This window comes from Heptranchias perlo, chromosome 33 (genome assembly GCF_035084215.1).
Source record: "Heptranchias perlo isolate sHepPer1 chromosome 33, sHepPer1.hap1, whole genome shotgun sequence".
Lineage (NCBI taxonomy): Eukaryota > Metazoa > Chordata > Chondrichthyes > Hexanchiformes > Hexanchidae > Heptranchias > Heptranchias perlo.
In genome coordinates, this window is record NC_090357.1 from 1,758,061 (window position 1) to 1,779,863 (window position 21,803).

The 21,803-nt window shown below is 52.1% G+C and overlaps 1 protein-coding gene across 1 annotated transcript; it reads left to right on the forward strand.

The window, feature by feature from the left end:
- The first annotated feature begins 889 nt into the window (after positions 1 to 889).
- drc12 (dynein regulatory complex subunit 12 homolog) lies at positions 890 to 18,471 on the forward strand. The gene is made up of 7 exons (XM_067970737.1): positions 890 to 977; positions 5,591 to 5,663; positions 11,950 to 12,015; positions 13,604 to 13,723; positions 15,469 to 15,561; positions 16,318 to 16,448; positions 18,010 to 18,471. The coding sequence occupies exons 2-7, from the start codon at positions 5,612 to 5,614 to the stop codon at positions 18,136 to 18,138; spliced, it is 591 nt and encodes a 196-aa protein (XP_067826838.1). The 5' UTR covers positions 890 to 977; positions 5,591 to 5,611; the 3' UTR covers positions 18,139 to 18,471.
- The last annotated feature ends 3,332 nt before the right edge of the window (positions 18,472 to 21,803 follow it).

A 21,803-nucleotide genomic window follows, 5' to 3' on the forward strand; every position in this document is an offset into this window, starting at 1 on the left:
TTCTCCAAGGAGGGAGAGATTACCATTAGACACAAACATCGCAGAACAACCAGGTCATACTGCAACAGTGTGGCCAGCACTGCTCAGTCCCTGCTGTCTCCACGCATCCTGAGATATGCTGTTTAGGAAAAGCTTGATGACCAATATTTCAACCCCAAACCTTTCCAGCATTCAACCAACTGAACTACCCAAATCCTGGATGAAAGAAAGACTGGAATTCCTCTACTGTCATCAGTAAACATATGGATTATTCCAGGCCCTCCACATCAGCCAGGAGATGACATGAATGGAGGTACCATTGACCTGGGAATGGTCCTACTGCATGTATTGCCTAACCAGGACTTCCCGATGCACCTCTTCTTCCATCCTACTCTTTTCAATCTTGGTGGTGTCCTCCATTATGGGCTTGTCCCACTCCCTCCTCTTGATGAACGATTGCAATATCATCTTCCATGGTCTGATTTTAGAAAAAAACTTTGTGAGAAAAAGGGAGAAAGCTCAAAATCATCTCTGAGTAATGTTGAATATTCTGATGCTAAAGTTACACAAATGTATGAAACACATTTATTTAGTCATAATATTTTTTTTCTAAATAAAGCAAAACACTTTTTTTTATATTGAGATCTTTGTACTCCTTTATTCACTGATGGAATGAGGAGGCGACCAACGCTTGAGAAATTGGACTTCATCCGCCAGTCTCAAAGATGGCGTTCAACCACTTCCACTCCCGAGTCAGGCTTCGGTATCCGAGCAACGAGCGCTTGTGCTGCCTAGCAACGCCGAATACTTAATCCCCGCCTTTGCGCTGCGCTGATTGGTGGGATGGTGCGACCGGCGTTCTGATACAGCTCCTGATTGGCGCGTCGCCACGTCAATCAGAAGACGTCCGGTCCCAGCTGGGCCGGGGATACATTGTCTCCATCAGAGTAACCGATTCTAATCGGTGCGGAGTCGCGGCGATCCCACAGGCTGTGTTTGTATAAATATTCATTTTATAATTGCAAACAGATTTATTTTGTGCTAAACCGAGTTCTGCAACTTTTTAAAATCTGCAGCTGTTTCTGTTGATTTTCTCTACATTTTCCTTTAGATTTTGTATCCATTTTTATTTGTGTTTTTCTCAGGTTTGCGTTTGGATACTTTAAAAAAAGTTTAAATCTTTTCTATTTTAATTTATCTGGTACTTTTTGTTTGTTCTTTTTCCTTTGTTCAGTGGGTTAGTTGACTGGATTTTAGTGGAATTTTTGATCAGTTTATTTTAGTTGTCCCTCTCTAAACTTTATTTTGTGACCTCACAGCCTTGAAAAGTCTCCTCAAAAATATGTTTGGGTCAACGTTCCTTGTCCTCTGACCCGTCCTCGGTCCCTTCTCTCTGGAGACCCCCCTGGGATATTCGCCACCCTGAAGACACTGAATGAATGCTAGTTGTTGTTCAATGATAAGGAGTTGGGGAGAAGGACATTCGGAGTGTGGGGAATCACTGGGTGGAAATTGAAATCCGAGGCTCCCCGATGGTCCAGCCTGTGTGTTACTGAGCCACGCCGACCAGGAGGAGTCTCGGTTTGATCCCAGTCTCTGCGGAGCTGCCTGGTCTCAACCGGGGGCGGAGGTAGAAACAGTGACCTCAGTGACCTTGGCCTTGAGAAGGGAAAATCGGTCAGAGCTGCCGTGACCACTATGCAGTGGAAAATGTGGAGTGTGTGTGAGAGATGTGTGAATGTATGTAGAGTATGATTGTTTGTGGTGTGTGTGTAGAGTATGTTTGTTTGTGGTGTGTGTGTAGAGTATGTTTGTTTGTGGTGTATGTACAGAGTATGTGTGTTTATGGTGTGTGTGGAGTATGTTTGTTTGTGGTGTGTATATTTTTTTATTCGTTCATGGGATGTGGGCGTCGCTGGCGAGGCCGGCATTTATTGCCCATCCCAAATTGCCCTTGAGAAGGTGGTGGTGAGCTGCCTTCTTGAACCGCTGCAGTCCGTGTGCTGAAGGTTCCCCCACAGTGCTGTTAGGGAGGGAGTTCCAGGATTTTGACCCAGCGACAATGAAGGAACGGCCGATATATTTCCAAGTCGGGATGGTGTGTGACTTGGAGGGGAATGTGCAGGTGGTGTTGTTCCCATGTGCCTGCTGCTCTTGTCCTTCTAGGTGGTAGAGGTCGCAGGTTTGGGAGGTGCAGTGCATCCTGTGGATGGTACACACTGCAGCCACTGTGCGCCAGTGGTGAAGGGAGTGAATGTTTAGGGTGGTGGATGGGGTGCCAATCAAGCGGGCTGCTTTATCTTGGATGGTGTCAAGCTTCTTGAGTGTTGTTGGAGCTGCACTCATCCAAGCAAGTGGAGAGTATTCCATCACACTCCTGACTTGTGCCTTGTAGATGGTGGAAAGGCTTTGGGGAGTCGGGAGGTGAGTCACTCGCCGCAGAATACCCAGCCTCTGACCTGCTCTTGTAGCCATAGTATTTATATGGCTGGTCCAGTTAAGTTTCTGGTCAATGGTGACCCCCAGAATGTTGATGGTGGGGGATTCAGCGATGGTAATGCCGTTGAACGTCAAGGGGAGGTGGTCATTGCCTGGCACTTATCTGGCGCGAATGTTACTTGCCACTTATGAGCCCAAGCCTGGATGTTGTCCAGGTCTTGCTGCATGTGGGCTCGGACTGCTTCATTATTTGAGGGGTTGCGAATGGAACAGAACACTGTGCAATCATCAGCGAACATCCCCATTTCTAACCTTATGATGGAGGGAAGGTCATTGATGAAGCAGCTGAAGATGGTTGGGCCAAGGACACTGCCCTGAGGAGCTCCTGCAGCAATGCCCTGGGGCTGAGATGATTGGCCTCCAACAATCACTGCCATCTTCCTTTGTGCTAGGTATGACTCCAGCCACTGGAGAGTTTTCCCCGATTCCCATTGACTTCAATTTTACTAGGGCTCCTTGGTGCCACACTCAGTCAAATGCTGCCTTGATGTCAAGGGCAGTCACTCTCACCTCACCTCTGGAATTCAGCTCTTTTGTCCATGTTTGGACCAAGGCTGTAATGAGGTCTGGAGCCGAGTGGTCCTGGCGGAACCCAAACTGAGCATCGGTGAGCAGGTTATTGGTGAGTAAGTGCCGCTTGATAGCACTGTCGACGACACCTTCCATCACTTTGCTGATGATTGAGAGTGGACTGATGGGGCGGTAATTGGCCGGATTGGATTTGTCCTGCTTTTTGTGGACAGGACATACCTGGGCAATTTTCCACATTGTCGGGTAGATGCCAGTGTTGTAGCTATACTGGAACAGCTTGGCTAGAGGTGCAGCTAGTTCTGGAGCACAAGTCTTCAGCACTACAGCTAGGATGTTGTCGGGGCCCATAGCCTTTGCTGTATCCAGTGCACTCAGCCGTTTCTTGATATCACGTGGAGTGAATCGAATTGGCTGAAGACTGGCTTCCGTGATGGTGGGGATATCGGGAGGAGGCTGAGATGGATCATCCACTCGGCACTTCTGGCTGAAGATGGTTGCAAACGCTTCAGACTTGTCTTTTGCACTCACGTGCTGGACTCCGCCATCATTGAGGATGGTGATGTTTGCAGAGCCTCCTCCTCCCGTTAGTTGTTTAATTGTCCATCACCATTCACGACTGGATGTGGCAGGACTGCAGAGCTTTGATCTGATCCGTTGGTTGTGGAATCGCTTAGCTCTGTCTATAGCATGTTGCTGCCGCTGTTTAGCATGCATGTAGTCCTGAGTTGTAGCTTCACCAGGTTGGCACCTCATTTTTAGGTACGCCTGGCGCTGCTCCTGGCATGCTCTTCTACACTCCTCATTGAACCAGGGTTGATCCCCTGGCTTGTTGGTAATGGTAAAGTGAGGAATATGCCGGGCCATGAGATTACAGATTGTGCTGGAATACAATTCTGCTGCTGCTGATGGCCCACAGCGCCTCATGGATGCCCAGTTTTGAGCTGCTAGATCTGTTCTGAATCTATCCCATTTAGCACGGTGGTAGTGCCACACAACACGTTGGATGGTGTCCTCAGTGCGAATACGGGACTTTGTCTCCACGAGGACTGTGCGGTGGTCACTCCTACCAATACTGTCATGGACAGATGCATTTGCGACAGGTAGATTGGTGAGGACGAGGTCAAGTAAGTTTTTCCCTCGTGTTGGTTCGCTCACCACCTGCCGCAGGCCCAGTCTGGCAGCTATGTCCTTCAGGACTCGGCCAGCTCGGTCAGTAGTGGTGCTACCAAGTTACTCTTGGTGATGGACATTGAAGTCCCCCACCCAGAGTACATTCTGTGCCTTTGCTAGAGTATGTTTGTTTGTGGTGTGTGTGTGTGTGAGTGTGTGTACAGTATGTTTGTGGTGTGTGTATATACAGTATGTGTGTTTGTGGTTCATGTGGGTGAGTGTATGTGTGTTTGTGGAGTGTGTAATGTATGTGAGCATGTGTGTGGTGTATCTGCTTGTGTGTTTGATGTGTGTGATGTGTGTGTGTGTGTGTGGACAGCAGGTGAGGACAGAGTCAGGGTCAACCATGATGACTCACACAGTTGAATAGCCTGCCAATACTCACTGTCCACATTCCCAAGGGTGCCCACTTGGCTGAGATAGTGGAGGTGGCTGCACTGTTATCCCAGCACGAGTCCACCCTGTCAGCAGAGGAGGGAGGTCACTGCAGGAAAACAAGATACAAGATATAAAGGAAAGAATTTGCATTTCTACTGCGCTTTTCATGACCTCAGGACGTCCCAAAGTGCTTTACAGCCAATTAAGTATTTTTGAAGTGTGGTCACTGCTCCAATGTAGAAAAACACGGCAGCCAATTTGTGCATGGCAAGATCCCACTATGATCATATAATCTGTTTTTTAGTGATCTTAGTTGAGGGATTGGCCAGAACACTAGAGAGAACTCCCCTGCTTCTCTTCAAATAGTGCTCCTCCGACAGTGCGGCGCTCCCTCAGTACTGACCCTCCGACAGTGCAGCGCTCCCTCAGTACTGACCCTCCGACAGCGCAGCGCTCCCTCAGTACTGACCCTCCGACAGCGCAGCGCTCCCTCAGTACTGACCCTCCGACAGCGCAGCGCTCCCTCAGTACTGACCCTCTGACAGCGCAGCGCTCCCTCAGTACTGACCCTCCGACAGCGCAGCGCTCCCTCAGTACTGACCCTCCGACAGCGCAGCGCTCCCTCAGTACTGACCCTCCGACAGCGCAGCGCTCCCTCAGTACTGACCCTCCGACAGCGCAGCGCTCCCTCAGTACTGACCCTCCGACAGTGCAGCGCTCCCTCAGTACTGACCCTCCGACAGTGCAGCGCTCCCTCAGTACTGACCCTCCGACAGCGCAGCGCTCCCTCAGTACTGCACTGGGAGTGTCGGCCTGGATTTTGTGCTCAAGTCTCTGGAGGGGACTTGACCCCGTGACCTTCTGACTCAGAGGGTCAGTTCGTTACACCAACTGAGCCAATCCTAACAAACGTAGCTACAAACACAAGTATATTAAATAGTCCTGGGCTGCGGAGTTTGTTTTTACCATTGACGAGTGTAACCGTCCCTTCTGGCCTGCTCCCCAGTCAGGTACTTTTTTTGTTCCTTTGCAGGTTCAGGACGTTCCGAGCAAAATGCCGCCCAAGAAAGGGAAGGCAAAGAAAGGGAAGAAGAAAGCAGCAGAGGGTGAGTACGGAGCAGAACAAATGATGACATCCAGACCGATGAATTTTGATCCTTCCTCAAACACTCCAATGCACCGAGAAATCACCCAACAGCATCAAGCCTCAGCAAACTACCGACTGTGACTGAAAATTATATAGAATCACACAGCACAGAAGGAGGCCCATCGAGCCTGTGCTGGCTCTTTGAAAGAGCTATCCAATTAGTCCCACCCCCCTGCTCTTTCCCCCAGAGCCCTGCAAATTTTTCCCCTTCAAGTATTTATCCAATTCCCTTTTGAAAGTTATTATTGAATCTACTTCCACCGCCCTTTCAGGCAGCGCATTCCAGATCAGAACAACTCGCTAATATATATATATTTCCAATTATTTTCAGGCTGTGGGCGTCGCTGGCAAGGCCGGCATTTATTGCCCATCCCTGGTTGCCCTGAGAAGGTTTCTCCTTGAAAGCAATTGTTTTTACATCTGACTTTCAGGGTAATTTTATCTGTTGCCAACCCACAGATTACCAGATTTATTAAAGTGAGTTTCACAACTTGTCACCGTGGGAGTTATGCTCACAACCTATGAATCATTTTCATAGCTCTCCTCTGAACCTTTTCCAAGGCCACTGACTGGGGCAGAGATTGCATCATATAGAAGGAAAGTGTCTTTATAGATAACACTTGGTCCGTGCGATCTCCTGGACGGGTTTCGAGCGCCTGAGGGCTGGGAGAGGAAAGCAGGATTCAATAGCTGCACCCTGAACCTTGAACTCTGAACCCCAATCCTAAACTGTGACTACCCATCAATTTACAGCTCATCCATACTGGATTTATTGTAACACTTTCCTCTAATATAAAGTGTCGGCACTGACCACAGACTGAGGACTGTCAGAGCTGTGCAGAGCACAAGAAAATTCAACGGATTCAAGAGTTGTAACAATTGTCCAGCTTCTTCTCTGTAGAAATGTCAGATCCGTGGGTCAGACTGTGGGACTGACCATAAGCCTGTCTGTGGGACTGTCTGTGGGACTGTCTGTGGGACTGACAGTGGGACTGGCAGTGGGACTGGCAGTGGGACTGGCAGTGGGACTGGCAGTGGGACTGGCAGTGGGACTGGCAGTGGGACTGGCAGTGCGACTGACCGTGCGACTGACCGTGCGACTGACCGTGCGACTGACCGTGCGACTGACCGTGCGACTGACCGTGATAATAACTGTGGGACTGACCGTGGGACTGACCGTGGGACTGACCGTGGGACTGACTGTGATAATAACTGTGGGACTGACCATGGGACTGACCGTGGGATTGACCGTGAGACTGACAGTGAGACTGTCTGTGGGACTGACCGTGGGACTGACCGTGAGACTGACCGTGGGACTGACCGTGGGACTGACCGTGGGACTGACCGTGGGACTGACCGTGGGACTGACTGTGATAATAACTGTGGGACTGACCGTGGGACTGACCGTGGGACTGACAGTGAGACTGACAGTGAGACTGTCTGTGGGACTGACCGTGAGACTGACCGTGGGACTGACCGTGGGACTGACTGTGGGACTGACTGTGGGACTGACCGTGAGACTGACCGTGGGACTGACTGTGGGACTGACTGTGATAATAACTGTGGGACTGACCGTGAGACTGACCGTGGGACTGACCGTGAGACTGACCGTGGGACTGACTGTGATAATAACTGTGGGACTGACCATGGGACTGACCGTGGGACTGACCGTGGGACTGACAGTGAGACTGACTGTGGGACTGACCGTGAGACTGACTGTGGGACTGACTGTGATAATAAATGTGGGACTGACCGTGAGACTGACTGTGGGACTGACTGTGGGACTGACCGTGCGACTGACTGTGGGACTGACTGTGGGACTGACCGTGATAATAACTGTGGGACTGACCATGGGACTGACCGTGGGACTGACCGTGGGATTGACCGTGGGACTGACCGTGATAATAACTGTGGGACTGACCGTGGGACTGACCGTGGGACTGACCGTGGGATTGACCGTGGGACTGACCGTGGGACTGACCGTGGGACTGACCGTGATAACTGTGGGACTGACCATGGGACTGACCGTGGGATTGACAGTGAGACTGACAGTGAGACTGTCTGTGGGACTGACCGTGGGACTGACCGTGAGACTGACCGTGGGACTGACCGTGGGACTGACCGTGGGACTGACTGTGATAATAACTGTGGGACTGACCGTGGGACTGACCGTGGGACTGACAGTGAGACTGACAGTGAGACTGTCTGTGGGACTGACCGTGAGACTGACCGTGGGACTGACCGTGGGACTGACTGTGGGACTGACTGTGGGACTGACCGTGAGACTGACCGTGGGACTGACTGTGGGACTGACTGTGATAATAACTGTGGGACTGACCGTGAGACTGACCGTGGGACTGACCGTGAGACTGACCGTGGGACTGACTGTGATAATAACTGTGGGACTGACCATGGGACTGACCGTGGGACTGACCGTGGGACTGACAGTGAGACTGACTGTGGGACTGACCGTGAGACTGACTGTGGGACTGACTGTGATAATAAATGTGGGACTGACCGTGAGACTGACTGTGGGACTGACTGTGGGACTGACCGTGCGACTGACTGTGGGACTGACTGTGGGACTGACCGTGATAATAACTGTGGGACTGACCATGGGACTGACCGTGGGACTGACCGTGGGATTGACCGTGGGACTGACCGTGATAATAACTGTGGGACTGACCGTGGGACTGACCGTGGGACTGACCGTGGGATTGACCGTGGGACTGACCGTGGGACTGACCGTGGGACTGACCGTGATAACTGTGGGACTGACCATGGGACTGACCGTGGGATTGACAGTGAGACTGACAGTGAGACTGTCTGTGGGACTGACCGTGGGACTGACCGTGAGACTGACCGTGGGACTGACCGTGGGACTGACCGTGGGACTGACTGTGATAATAACTGTGGGACTGACCGTGGGACTGACCGTGGGACTGACCGTGGGACTGACCGTGGGACTGTCTGTGGGACTGACCGTGAGACTGACCGTGGGACTGACTGTGGGACTGACTGTGGGACTGACCGAGAGACTGACCGTGGGACTGACTGTGATAATAACTGTGGGACTGACCGTGAGACTGACCGTGGGACTGACCGTGAGACTGACCGTGGGACTGACTGTGATAATAACTGTGGGACTGACCATGGGACTGACCGTGGGACTGACCGTGGGACTGACAGTGAGACTGTCTGTGGGACTGACCGTGAGACTGACTGTGGGACTGACCGTGAGACTGACTGTGGGACTGACCGTGCGACTGACTGTGGGACTGACTGTGGGACTGACCGTGATAATAACTGTGGGACTGACCGCGAGACTGACAGCAAGACTGTCTGTGAATGTTTAAACTTTGAGATCAGTGACTGTGCTGCTTCCTGATGAGTCAGAATTTGTTTTTGAAAATGTGGAAGGTTTAATTTGCTGCTAAACCAGACAAATATCATAAAACACAGGAGGAGGCGGTGAATGACGTGAAGCAAATCCATTTGCAGCGTCTCTGTTAAGTGTGAAGTTTGTACCTTTCTGTCTGTCACTCCAGCCAAGATTAGGGCCAGTGCACCCCAGGGCTGGGGAGGAAAACACCAGCCAGGGTCCCCACTCCCGATTATCCAGTGATCCTTCCGGGAAGTGTGTAGTGAGAACAGGATCAGTTACGATGACCCTGTGGTTGAATAGCTTCTGCCTAGACTCACACATTAAGAAGGGCCACTTGGATGGGGTACCGGGAGGAAGCTGGGACCCATGGAAACTGTAGCCCAGCAAGAGTCAGGAGTGGAGGGGGAGGAGGAAATAGAGAATAGTTTGTGTTTAACAGGTATGCACACTGCAGTGGTTATATTACTGGACTAATAATCTAGAGAACCTGAGCTCAAATCCCACAATTGCAGTTTGAGAATTTGAATTCAGATTTTTAAAAAATCTGGAAATAAGAAGGTTTTATCAGTAAAAGTGACCATGAAGCTGTCGGATTGTCGTAAAAACCCAACTGGTTCATTAATGTCCTTTAGGGAAGGAAACCTGCCGTCCTTACCCGGTCTGGGCCTATATGTGACTCCAGTCCCACACCAACGTGGTTGACTCTTAACTGCCCTCTGAAGTGGCCCCTCAGTTGTATCAAATCTGCTACCAGCGGTTCAAGAAGGCGGCCCAGTACCACCTCCTCAGGGCAACTAGGGATGGGCAAGAAATGCCGGCCTCGCCAGCGACACCCACATTTCAAGAATGAAGATATTTTAAAAACACATCACTGCATTCACCTGTCACCAAATCGTACTGAAATATTACTGAGAATTTATTTTGGCAAACAGTTGTTATGCTCACATTGGCCTTTTGTCTCACCAACGCACACAGTGTCTCACTACAACAACAATTTCATTTATATAGCGCCTTTAATGTAGTAAAACCTCCCAAGGCGCTTTACAGAAGCGATTATCAAACAAAATTTGACACCAATCCACATAAGGAGATATTAGGACGGGTGACCAAAGGCTTGGTCAAAGAGGGAGGTTTTAAGGAGCATCTAAAAGGAGGAGAGAGAGGCGGAGAGGTTTAGGGAGGTAATTCCAGTGCTTAGGGCCTAGACAGCTGGCGTGTCTCACTAGTGCACAGTGTCTCTTGCACACATTGTCTCACTAGTGCACAATGTCTCTTGCACATATTGTCTCACTAGTGCACACAGTGTCTCTTGCACACATTGTCTCACTAGTGCATATAGTGTTTCTTGCACACATTGTCTCACTAGTGCATATAGTGTCTCTTGCACACATTATGTGCACTAGTGCATATAGTGTCTCTTGCACACATTGTGTGCACTAGTGCATATAGTGTCTCTTGCACACATTGTGTGCACTAGTGCACAGTGTCTCTTGCACACATTGTGTGCACTAGTGCAGTGTCTCTTGCACACATTGTCTCACTAGTGCACACATTGTCTCACTAGTGCACACAGTGTCTCTTGCACACATTGTCTCACTAGTGCACACAGTGTCTCTTGCACACATTGTCTCACTAGTGCACACAGTGTCTCTTGCACACAGTGTCTCACTAGTACACACAGTGTCTCTTGCACACAGTGTCTCACTAGTACACACAGTGTCTCTTGCACACTGTGTCTCACTAGTGCACACAGGCACGTGCTACAGGCTGTTGGACAGATGCGATTGCAGGAGGCCCACGGAAGAGGCACAAATGCAGCAGAGTCCAGAAAGGAACTGTTGTGATAAAGGGTCCAGTGTGATAGAGCAGACCTCCGAATTCAGAGCACACGATCCATTCTGTTATTTCATTCACTTCAAGTCCTCCTCCACTGCTCCCCCCACCACAAACCATCTTCTTGCCCGAGGCTGAGAACAGGCAGCTTCCTCCCACACGGCCAGCGGGTGGCACCACTGAGCCACGGTCTGCAGACAAAGTGCTGGGGTTCATATCTAGAGAATACAGGAGGTAATTTAAACTTATATTAAACCTTGGTTACACCACACTCTGAGTACTGTGTGCACTTATTTGGTCTCTGTACTACAAAAAGTATATTGAAGCGCTGGAGAAAGTGCAGCAAAGATTTAAAAGGATGTTACAAAGAATTGAGAGGAAGCAACTATCAGGAAAGATTGAACAAGCCGGAAAAAAGACCAAGAGGTGACCTGAGAGAGGTCTTTAAAATTACGAAGGGGTTCGATAGGGTGGATGTGGAGAAATTGATTCCACTTGTGGATGAGCCCAGAACAAGGGGGCATAAATATAAGATATAGTCACTGACAGATCAAATAGAGAATTTAGGAGGAATTTCTTTCCACAGTGTGGTGAGAATGTGGATCTCGCTGCCACATGCAGTGGGTGAAGCAGAGAGCTTTGATGCATTTGAGGGGAGGCTTGACGCATACAGGAGGGAGAAGGTAATAGAGGGTTCGGGGGTATGGGGGCAGGGTGGGAAGAGGTAATTAGAGTGGGAGGAAGCTTGTGTGGAATACAAATGGCCTGTTTCTGTGCTGTAGGTTCTATGTGATGCCATGTAATTCTATGTAACACTATTCCCTGGGTGACGGAGTCAGCACTGTAATGGTTCTGTTCTGTAACCTGCTGCTGGGACAGCAAGAGGGAATCTCAGGGTGAATCAACTGCTCTGATTTGCAAATGATATGTAATTTTATCTAGAAAAACAATCAATGTTTCTCTTTCTCTCTCGGTTCCCCTCACCCATCCTACTCCTGTGCCCCTCTCTCTGTTTCTCATATTAAAGGAGACAACATTGAGGAGAAATACACACGGACAGTTCATCAAGTGGAATCACTCAAAGATCAGTTGGGTAAGAGGTACCATTTTTATACCCAGAATTTTAAATAAAGTTTATCCCAAATTTCTATTTGCTGGGGTGATGGTGTGAAGGGGCTGGTCAGTGGAGGGGTGGAGGGGGTGGTTGGGTGGAGGGGGTGAAGGGGCTGGTCGGGCGGAGGGGGCGGTCGGGCGGAGGGGGCGGTCGGGCGGAGGGGGCGGTCGGGCGGAAGGGGCGGTTGGGTGGTCGGGCGGAGGGGGTGGTTGGGTGGTCGGACGGAGGGGGTGGTCGGGCGAAGGGGGTGGTCGGGCGGAGGGGGTGGTCGGGCGGAGGGGGTGGTCGGGCGGAGGGGTGGTCGGGCGGAGGGGTGGTCGGGCGGAGGGGGTGGTCGGGCGGAGGGGGTGGTCGGGCGGAGGGGGTGGTCGGTGCGGAGGGGGTGGTCGGAGCGGAGGGGGTGGTCGGGCGGAGGGCGGAGGCGGAGGTGGTCGGGCGGAGGGGGTGGTCGGGCGGAGGGGGTGGTCGGGCGGAGGGGGTGGTCGGCGGAGGGGGCGGTCGGGCGGAGGGGGCGGTCGGGCGGAGGGGGCGGTCGGGCGGAGGGGGCGGTCGGGCGGAGGGGGAGTGGAGGGGGCGGTCGGGCGGGAGGGGGCGGTCGGGCGGAGGGGGCGCGGTCGGGCGGAGGGGGCGGTCGGGCGGAGGGGGCGGTCGGGCGGAGGGGGCGGTCGGGCGGAGGGGGCGGTCGGGCGGGAGGGGGCGGTCGGGCGGTGGGTGTGAAGGGGGGAGTGGAGGGGGTGGTCGGTGAGCGGAGGGGGCGGTCGGGTGGAGGGGGGTGGTCGGGCGGAGGGGGTGAAGGGGGGAGTGGAGGGGGGTGAAGGGGGGAGGGGGCGGTCGGAGGCGGAGGGGGCGGTCGGGCGTGAGGGGCGTGAAGGGGAGTGGAGGGGGTGGTCGGGCGGAGGGGGCGGTCGGGCGGAGGGGGCGGTCGGGCGGAGGGGGCGGTCGGGCGGAGGGGGCGCGGTCGGAGCGGAGGGGGCGGTCGGGCGGAGGGAACGGTCGGGCGGAGGGGGCGGTCGGGCGGAGGGGGGCGGTCGGGCGGAGGGGGTGAAGGGGGAGAGTGGGTGGTAGGGGGGAGTGGGGGCTGGTCGGGCGGAGGGGGCGGTCGGGCGGAGGGGGAGGTCGGGCGGAGGGGGAGGTCGGGCGGAGGGGGCGGTCGGGGGTGTCGGGACTGTGTTCTGTCCCTCAGTGCCGGCTGCTGGCAATCGTGTGACTTTCAGTAGTTCGTTGTCGCCACCAGGAGCCAATCAGTGGTACTGCAGCTTTGCAAAGTCCAGGTTAAAACCAGGAACTCTCCCCCTCTTGATGGTATCTGTAAGCCTTGTTAATGCAGATATAAAAAGAGCTCTGCACACAGGCCACATGCAAGCTGTTTTGACACACTGCCCTTTAAGACACTTCAGTGTGTTTGATGGGACAGTGTAGAAGCTGACACTAGATACTCAAAGTGGCAAAAGTTCTATTTTCCAACATTAATATCCTTCACCTCAATGAGCATAAAATTGCCACCCAAAATAAAACTTGGATTGTAGGTTCTGAAATCCTGTATGAATACTTTTCCCTTAAATACCAGTTCTACGGAGGGATATCGCGAGACAGGCCTTGCTGGTCAAAGAGGAGTGGAAGGCAAAGCTGCAAGTTCTCAAGAATGATTTGAATGAGGAACAAGACGTTAAGAAGTCGATTCACTCGGGTAAGAAGATGGACATGGGGCAGACTGAGGGCTCAGGCCATCCGAGTGGGGAGGGGCACCTCCGGACGCTTTGTGGAAAAGCTCATATTAAGCCCGACCACCTCAGGTCCTGTCCCTGGTTTGCACTGAGATCGCAGCTGGGGTAGTGGTAGGGGCCACATCGCCTCAGTAGCCCAGGTTAGAGAGGGGGCTTCCCCCCCGCCCACTATTGATGTCTAGTGGCTCCTGCATGTCTGGTTGTCAAATGAAGACAGGATCAGGTTTGGCTGTGATGCCCTCCAGAGCTGAATAGCCTGACAATACTTACAGTCTAGGTTCACATTTGAAAAATGGCTACTTGGTTGAGATAACAGAGGATGCTCGAACCCCACCACAAGATGGCACCTTGGGGGAGGGGGTGTGAACAAGAAATTCAGGTAATTCATTATTTTATTAATTGATATTGGATCAATTATTGAACTAACAAATCCCTCCTATAGTCAGGAGGGAGATGGAACCGCAGCCGAGCTGTGTAATCTGGATATTAAACCTCTCATATTCTGGGTGGTTTCAGGTTTAGGAATCGGCCCTGATCCAGCGTGAGGTCTTCTGGAGACAGTGGCAGGTTTTAAAAATGCTTTTAGTTGATATTTCTGCTGCCTTAGATCTGGTTTAATTAGTTTAGGACCAGGTTCAGGTGGCAGGAAGCAGCAGAATGTGCACAGAGCTCCTGGTCTCTGCCCAGCGGTGGGGGAGGAGGGTCAGCTGGAGGTGGGACAGCCTTACCCTCCCCCCCCGCCATCTCCTTCCAACTCCCCCCCCGCCATCTCCTTCCAACTCCCCCCCCGCCATCTCCTTCCAACCCCCCCCGCCATCTCCTTCCAACTCCCCCCCCGCCATCTCCTTCCAACTCCCCCTCCCCCCCGCCATCTCCTTCCAACTCCCCCCCCCCGCCATCTCCCTTCCAATTCCCCCTCCCCCCCCGCCATCTCCTTCCAACTCCCCCCCCCCCCCGCCATCTCCTTCCAATTCCCCCTCCCCCCCGCCATCTCCTTCCAACTCCCCCTCCCCCCCATCTCCTTCCAACTCCCCCCCCCCCCCCCCCGCCATCTCCTTCCAACTCCGCCCCCCCCCGCCATCTCCTTCCAATTCCCCCTCCCCCCCCCGCCATCTCCTTCCAACTCCCCCTCCCCCCCATCTCCTTCCAACTCCCCCCCCCCCCCCCCGCCATCTCCTTCCAATTCCCCCTCTCCCCCCGCCATCTCCTTCTAACTCCCCCCCCCCCGCCATCTCCTTCCAATTCCCCCACTCCCCCCACCATCTCTTTCCAATTCCCCCTGCTCCCCCCGCCATCTCCTTCCAATTCCCCCTCTCCCCCCGCCATCTCCTTCCAATTCCCCCCTCTCCCCACCCCCCCCCACCGCCTGCTCCCTCTGTCTGTTCTCCCCCTCCCCCGCCTGCTCTCCCCCCACCTTCCTCCCCATCTTCTCCCTCCAACTCCCTCCCTCCCCGCCTGTTCCCTCTGATTGCTGTCTCCCCCTGTCCTTCCCCTACCCCCTCCCTCCACTCCTCTCCCCACCTGGTTAACAGGTTTATCCTGTGTGCTGTTTAATGGAGTCACTAACTATGTCAGATTAAGATACTGGGGCAAACACAAGGACTGGAGGAGATGGGTGGGGGGAGCAGAAATGTGTCAAATCTTAAATAAAAGCTGTGAACAATCCCCGTACTGTGTAACTTCCCTCGTTCTCCCCGACCCCCCCCAGATATGACCCGTCAGTACAAGACAATGAGGTCTGAGCTGGACCTCCGAGTCCATCGGCTGGAGATTGAGGTCAACCGTCTGCAGCAGGAACTGAGTGAGTCCTGGCCATGATAATCACACCGCCTGTCACACATGTGAGCACTGAGAGTGCCTGTGAGCGAGTGATTGTATGAGTGTGAGTGAGTGTAATATGCGTGAGTAAGTGTGCGTGTGGGTTTGTGGGAGCGAGTGTAGTGTGTGTGGGTGTGAGTGAGTAAATGAGTGTATATTGGAGAGTGTCTGAGTGAGATTGTGCTCTATAAACTGATCACTCTCACTGCCGATTTTCACCCAGTCATTGCCACACAAAATCTTGTAATAAACTTACATCTTATGCTGGGATTCAGTGGAGCTGTGCGGCATCACGTTGGAGCTGTGCTGGGTTGTAGTGCTTTGATTACTGTGGGGCTATGCAGCATTACTGTGCTGGATTGCAGTGGAGCTGTGGGATTGTGTTGGAGCTGTGCAGGGATTTTGGTGGAGCTATGCTGGGATTGCTGTGCTGGGATAGTGTTGGAGCTGTGGGATTGTGTTGGAGCTGTGCTGGGATTGTGTTGGAGCTGTGCTGGGATTGCTGTGCTGGGATTGCTGTGCTGGGATTGTGTTGGAGCTGTGCTGGGATTGTGTTGGAGCTGTGCTGGCATTTTGCTGGATATAGCAGTGCTTGTCGCGCTAGGCTGGAATTTTGTTTCCCACTAGCAGATCGGATTGGGGTCTGGTTGGGGAGAGAGGGGGGTCACATGGCCCGGAGGTGAAATGAGACCCTCGCCGGCAGGTCAGAAAGTAATTCTGTGATGTAATTTCCTGTCAGCATCGTGTCAGCAACAGCTGGCGAGAGTACAGGAGGAGAAAGTGCAGATCATCGAGGAGAAGGATTCCACCATCAAAGAGCTCCAGAGGAAGATAGACAACATGGAGACCGAGTACGAGATCATTCTCCATGTAGGTATCACCGTCGGGCCTACAGGAAGTGAGAGACTGACGCGTGCGTGCTGTGGGGGCCACGTATCTGAGCTGGGGTTAGGATGCATTGTTAAGGTGTCAGTGGGTAGCACTCTCACCTCTGAGTCAGATGGACATGGGTTCAAGTCCCCACTCCAGAGACTTGAGCACAAAATCCAGGACGACACTCCCAGTGCAGTACTGAGGGAGTGCAGCACTGTCGGAGGGTCAGTACTGAGGGAGCGCCGCACTGTTGGAGGTGTTGTCTTTCAGATGAGATGTTAAACCGAGGCCCCGTTCTGCCCTCTCAGGTGGACGTAAAACATCCCAAGGCACTATTTCGAAGAGTTTTCCCCACTGTCCTGGGGCCAATATTTATCCCTCAACCAACATCATTAAAACAGATTATCTGGTCATTATCACATTGCTGTTTGTGGGATCTTGCTGTGCGCAAATTGGCTGCTACATTTCCTACATTACAACAGTGGCTACACTTTAAAAGTACTTCATTGGCTGTAAAGGACTTTGGAACATCCTGAGATTGTGAAAGGCGCTGTATAAATGCAAATCTTTCTTTCTGTTGCCTTCTGTCTCTGTGACTGAACACACAGAGCGAGTTCAGTGTGTGAGACACACGGAGGGGCAGCTTCTTACATCAAATTTACAGCAAAGAAACAGGCCATTCGGCCCAACTGGTCTATGCTGGTGTTTATGCTCCACACGAGCCTCCTCCCGCCCTGCTTCATCTCACCCTATCAGCATATCCTTCTATTCCTTTCTCCCTCATGTGTTTATCCAGCTTCTCCTTAAATGTATCTACACTATTCGCCTCAACCACTCCTTGTGATAGTGAGTTCCACATTCTGACCACTCTCTGGGTAAAGAAGTTTCTCCTGAATTCCTTATTGGATTTATTAGTGATTATCTTATATTTATGACCCCTAGTTCTGGTCTCCCCCACAAGTGAAACATCTTCTCGACGTCTACCCTATCAAACCCTTTCATAATCTTAAAGACCTTTACCTTGAAGTCTGTCCCCACAGTAAGATGCTAAATATTGTTCGAAGGGGACAGTCTGTCAGTTATTCTACGGGGCGTTGCTCCTCTCTCCTGAGCTCCAATTCCCTATCCTACACACTCTCCCCCTCCTGGCCTCCTCATTATGTTACAGTCAAGACTTATCGCATTTACAGCACAGAAGGAGGCCATTCAGCCCATCGTGCCTGTGCCGGCTCTTTGAAGGAGCTTTCCAATTAGTCCCACTCCCCACCACCCCCCCCTCCCCCTCCCCCTCGCCCTCCTTTTCTCCATAGTCCTGTAATTTTTTTGTTTTCAAGTATATCCCCTTCCCTTTTGAAAGTTGCCTTAACTCATTCTTTCTCAGGACTTCACCTCCCTCAGTCTCCTCTCCCTCCTACAATCTGTAAACTTCTAAAACTCAACCTAAAAACTTGCTGATTTTCTTTTCTCTTTTGCTCTTTGCCCCGTGCTGCCTGGCCGGGCGTTTCTGAACAGTAAAAGACCCACAGACACTGACCTCTCTCCTCCTTCCTCGCTACAGGACAGTCTGGACCTGCTGTTGACCAAGTTGGAAGCGGCCAAACGCCAGTGGGAGAAAGCAGCAACGAGTCTCCATTCCGAGCACAAGGGGAAGCTGCTGGAATTCGGGCTCAACCCGCTGGAGATTTAACCCGAGGGGGGATGCAAATACCGGAGCAGGTGAGAGTCAGTGAAAGGCTCCCCAGGGTGTCTCTGCTTCCAAACAAACTTCTCCATTTACAACAGTCGCCTGTCGGACTCGACCGTCTGACTCTAAAGTGGCTCCATTTGGTTTTCCTTTTCTCCCCGATTTGTACAAAGTCTTCGAACAACCGGAATGTTTATTTTAAACAGTTTTTTTTGGTCACTTAAAATTGGATAAATAATCTGCCTTGGAACAGAGTTTTCTGACTACAGCAGGACATTGTGTGAACATCGTCCTCTCACATCTGAGTGTAAAATAAAGGTTCAGAAATACTTTAAATCTAATATCCATCTTCTCTCTCCCGTCCTGAGCTGGAAGTGATTTGTAATTAGCCTGTGATTCACTCACAGGTGCCTCAAACACACTCACTAATGGACACCAACACACACTCACTAATGGACACCAACACACACTCACTAATGGACACCAACACACACTCACTAATGGACACCAACACACTCACTAATGGACACAAACACAAACTTAAACACTGACACAAATACAAACTCACAAACACACTGCGCACTGACAAAAAGACGTATTTACACAGTAACATAAATATGCACTCACAATGACACTATACTATTTTATAAAACTATTTTTTGTCTCTGACATTTTGACTCGTGTGAGAATCAAATGAAATTTCCAAGTGACAGGTTTGTCTGTACCACTCGCCCCCAGCAGGTGGCAGTGGCTCCACCGTCAGTGAACGTGAAACTCGACAGACAGCAACTGGAATCGAGCAAACCAGATTCTGGTTCAGCTCTCTCTGTGTGTCTGCCTGTCTCTCTGTCTGTACCTGTCCCTTCGCTGTTGTCTGTGTTTCTCTGTCTAATTCTTGCTAAGATATAGTTGCAGAGTCACACTAAGTCCAGATCAATCTGCGTTATTTCCCACATCGATGCAGCTTTATTACGATAAACTCCAGATAAAATCCATTCCCACTCCCAGTAACAGGGTGCACTGTCTGAATGCCCATGGGGTAAATACTCTGCTCTTTGGGGCACGGGACGGGGAAGGGGCATGGCTAGCATTCCGAGACCCTCACTCCAGGTGCACGATTCAATACCTCACCAGTACTCTGTGGCACTGGAGGGGATCCAGGGCCCATGGAACTTGGCCCCAGTGAGGGTCAATGCCCGGAGAAGGTAAAAGAAAACTGTTTAATGCATTAATCTGTTTTACTGATGTTGTTTGAGGGATAAGTATTGGCCAGGACACTGGGGAGAACTCCCCTGCTCTTCTTTGAATAGTGGGCGTGGGATCTTTTACATCCATCTGAGAAGGCAGACGGGGCCTCAGTTTAACGTCTCATCCAAAAGACGGACCTTCCGACAGTACAGCGCTCCCTCAGTACTGCACTGGGAGTGTCGGCCTGGATCATGGGCTCAAGTCTCTGGAGTGGGACTTGAACCCACGACCTTCTGACTCAGAAGCGAGAGTGGGACCCACTGAGCCACGGCTAACACCCACTAAAAGAAAGATTTTCTTTCTTTCTCACCCAGCTTTAGTCTGCACTAATGTGCCAGCTGGCAGAGTAGACGAGTGACCAGCTCCCGGGAGCCAGGCACGGCATGGCAAGGCCTGGTACAGCACGCTCGCCTGGTCACTGTGAGGTGATTGAGAGCAGCTCCAAACCCATCAGCACGTTACTTTGCCTCCTTCTCTGGGGCAGCACCTCAGTTCCTCCACCAAGGCTGCAATTTGTCCCCAGTTTGTGTGGAAGTTGATTTGCTGTTTGGACAGTGTGAGAGCAGCACCTTCGAGAGACAGGAAGCAGGCAAGATGCAGCCTTTGGTAAGCCCGAGGGCTGACCTTTACCAGCTCAGAGCTGAAGCTGACTGATGTGGGTCGAGGTTTTGGAGAGTTTCAGAGGACAGCGCTGCCTCAGCTCCCCCTCCACGTCACAGCAGGGCTGCAACTAAGGCAGTTTCCAATATCTGCCTCCCTCCCCCACTCCCAGGGCAGGTCACTGCTGCAAACGTTCACAGACTCACGGAGCAGTCACGAGTTGCGTTGGAACAGCAGCACGTAGCGTCACGTAACATCACGGAATGCCAGGCTGTGAACTCCTGTCCATGATCCTCGCTCCCGCACTCCGTACAGTCACAGGGCTCTCACCGGACAACCCTCACCCTCTCAATGTGGGACAGTGACAGTCGAGACAAATACCCCCCCAAAAATAGGGTAATTGGATAAATACTTGAACGGGAAAAATTTGCAGGGCTGTGAGGAAAGAGATGGGGAGTGGGACTAATTGGATAGCTCTTTCAAAGAGCTGGCACAGGCACGATGGGCCGAATGTCCTCTTTCTATCTGTGAGATTCTATGAAAAGAGAGGGACTCAAACCCTCAGGAGAAGCAAAACCACAGGAAGTGTCTCCAGAAAGAGTTGGACAAAATACGTAAGTTGGCAGAATAATGGCGAATGGAATTTAATACAGACACACATAGAGGACCAGACATGGGAAGGAAAAATTTGACAAACTCCTTGAAATATCGAAGCTGAAAGAGACCTCGGAATCTTAGACCGGACACTACATGTCCAATCAATGCAGAGCAGCAATCAAGGCCAACAGGATGTTGAACTACACATAATCGAAACAGTAGAATACAAGTCAGAGGAAGTCATGACCAAACTGAACAGTGCACTCGTCAGACCGCACCTAAAGCACTGAGTCCAGTTCTAGTCACCAAGACACCAGAGAGTCATTCAAGACACTAGAGAGTCATTCAAGCACTGGAGGCTGTGCTGAGAAGAGCCACGAGACTGATCCCCGGTGTTAGGGGAACGCAGGTCCAATGCCCCAACTTCTCTGATTTCATAAGTTGTGAAAATTATACGAGGCGCCGTGTGTCAAACCCGCTGAGCTCGAGTTTCCTGCAGACCAGCTGAGACACACGGCCTGGGAATGGGCATCTCACCCAGACCCTCTCAGCCTCAGGAGGGGAACCTGTGAGGGAGGAAAATAAAGAGGGCATAATGTGGGGGGGGGGTTTATACCCCAAGTGTCTTTGTCTGAAGTACGTCACACACTTCAATCAGCAATTATTTCATTAACTAAAGATTGTGGGTTCAAGCCCCACTCCAGACCGACACTCCCAGTGCAGTACTGAGGGAGTGCTGCACTGTCGGAGGTGCCGTCTTTCGGATGAGACATTAAAGCGAGGCCTCTGACAGTGTTGGGTCTGAGTGCAGACTTTGCTCACACAGTTGGCCTTCTCTCACTCCACTCGTGCATCTTGCTGGGAAATGCTGCAGGAGGTGCGGCCTGTGTTGATGATGAATTCTTCAAACCGCTTCATGAAAAAGTCCGGGTTGCCAACTCTGGTTGGATGTATTCCTGGAGGTTTCATCACATGACCTCCAACCGCCCCCCCCACTCCTGCCCGACACACCCATCCTCGCGGTGCCCCGCCCCCACACTCCCGCCATTGGTCGCCTGACACGCCCATCCTCGCGGTGCCCTGCCCCCACACTCCCGCCATTGGTCGCCTGACACGCCCATCCTCGCGGTGCCCCGCCCCCACACTCCCGCCATTGGTCGCCTGACACGCCCATCCTCGCGGTGCCCCGCCCCCACACTCCTGCCATTGGTCGCCCGACACGC

Bases quoted from the DNA above. Each gene is read 5' to 3' on its own strand.
- drc12 (XM_067970737.1), top strand. From the start codon at position 5,612: ATGCCGCCCAAGAAAGGGAAGGCAAAGAAAGGGAAGAAGAAAGCAGCA. The intron at 12,016-13,603 runs GTAAGAGGTACC...CTTAAATACCAG, and splicing joins ATCACTCAAAGATCAGTTGG to TTCTACGGAGGGATATCGCG. The intron at 15,562-16,317 runs GTGAGTCCTGGC...ATTTCCTGTCAG, and splicing joins CCGTCTGCAGCAGGAACTGA to CATCGTGTCAGCAACAGCTG.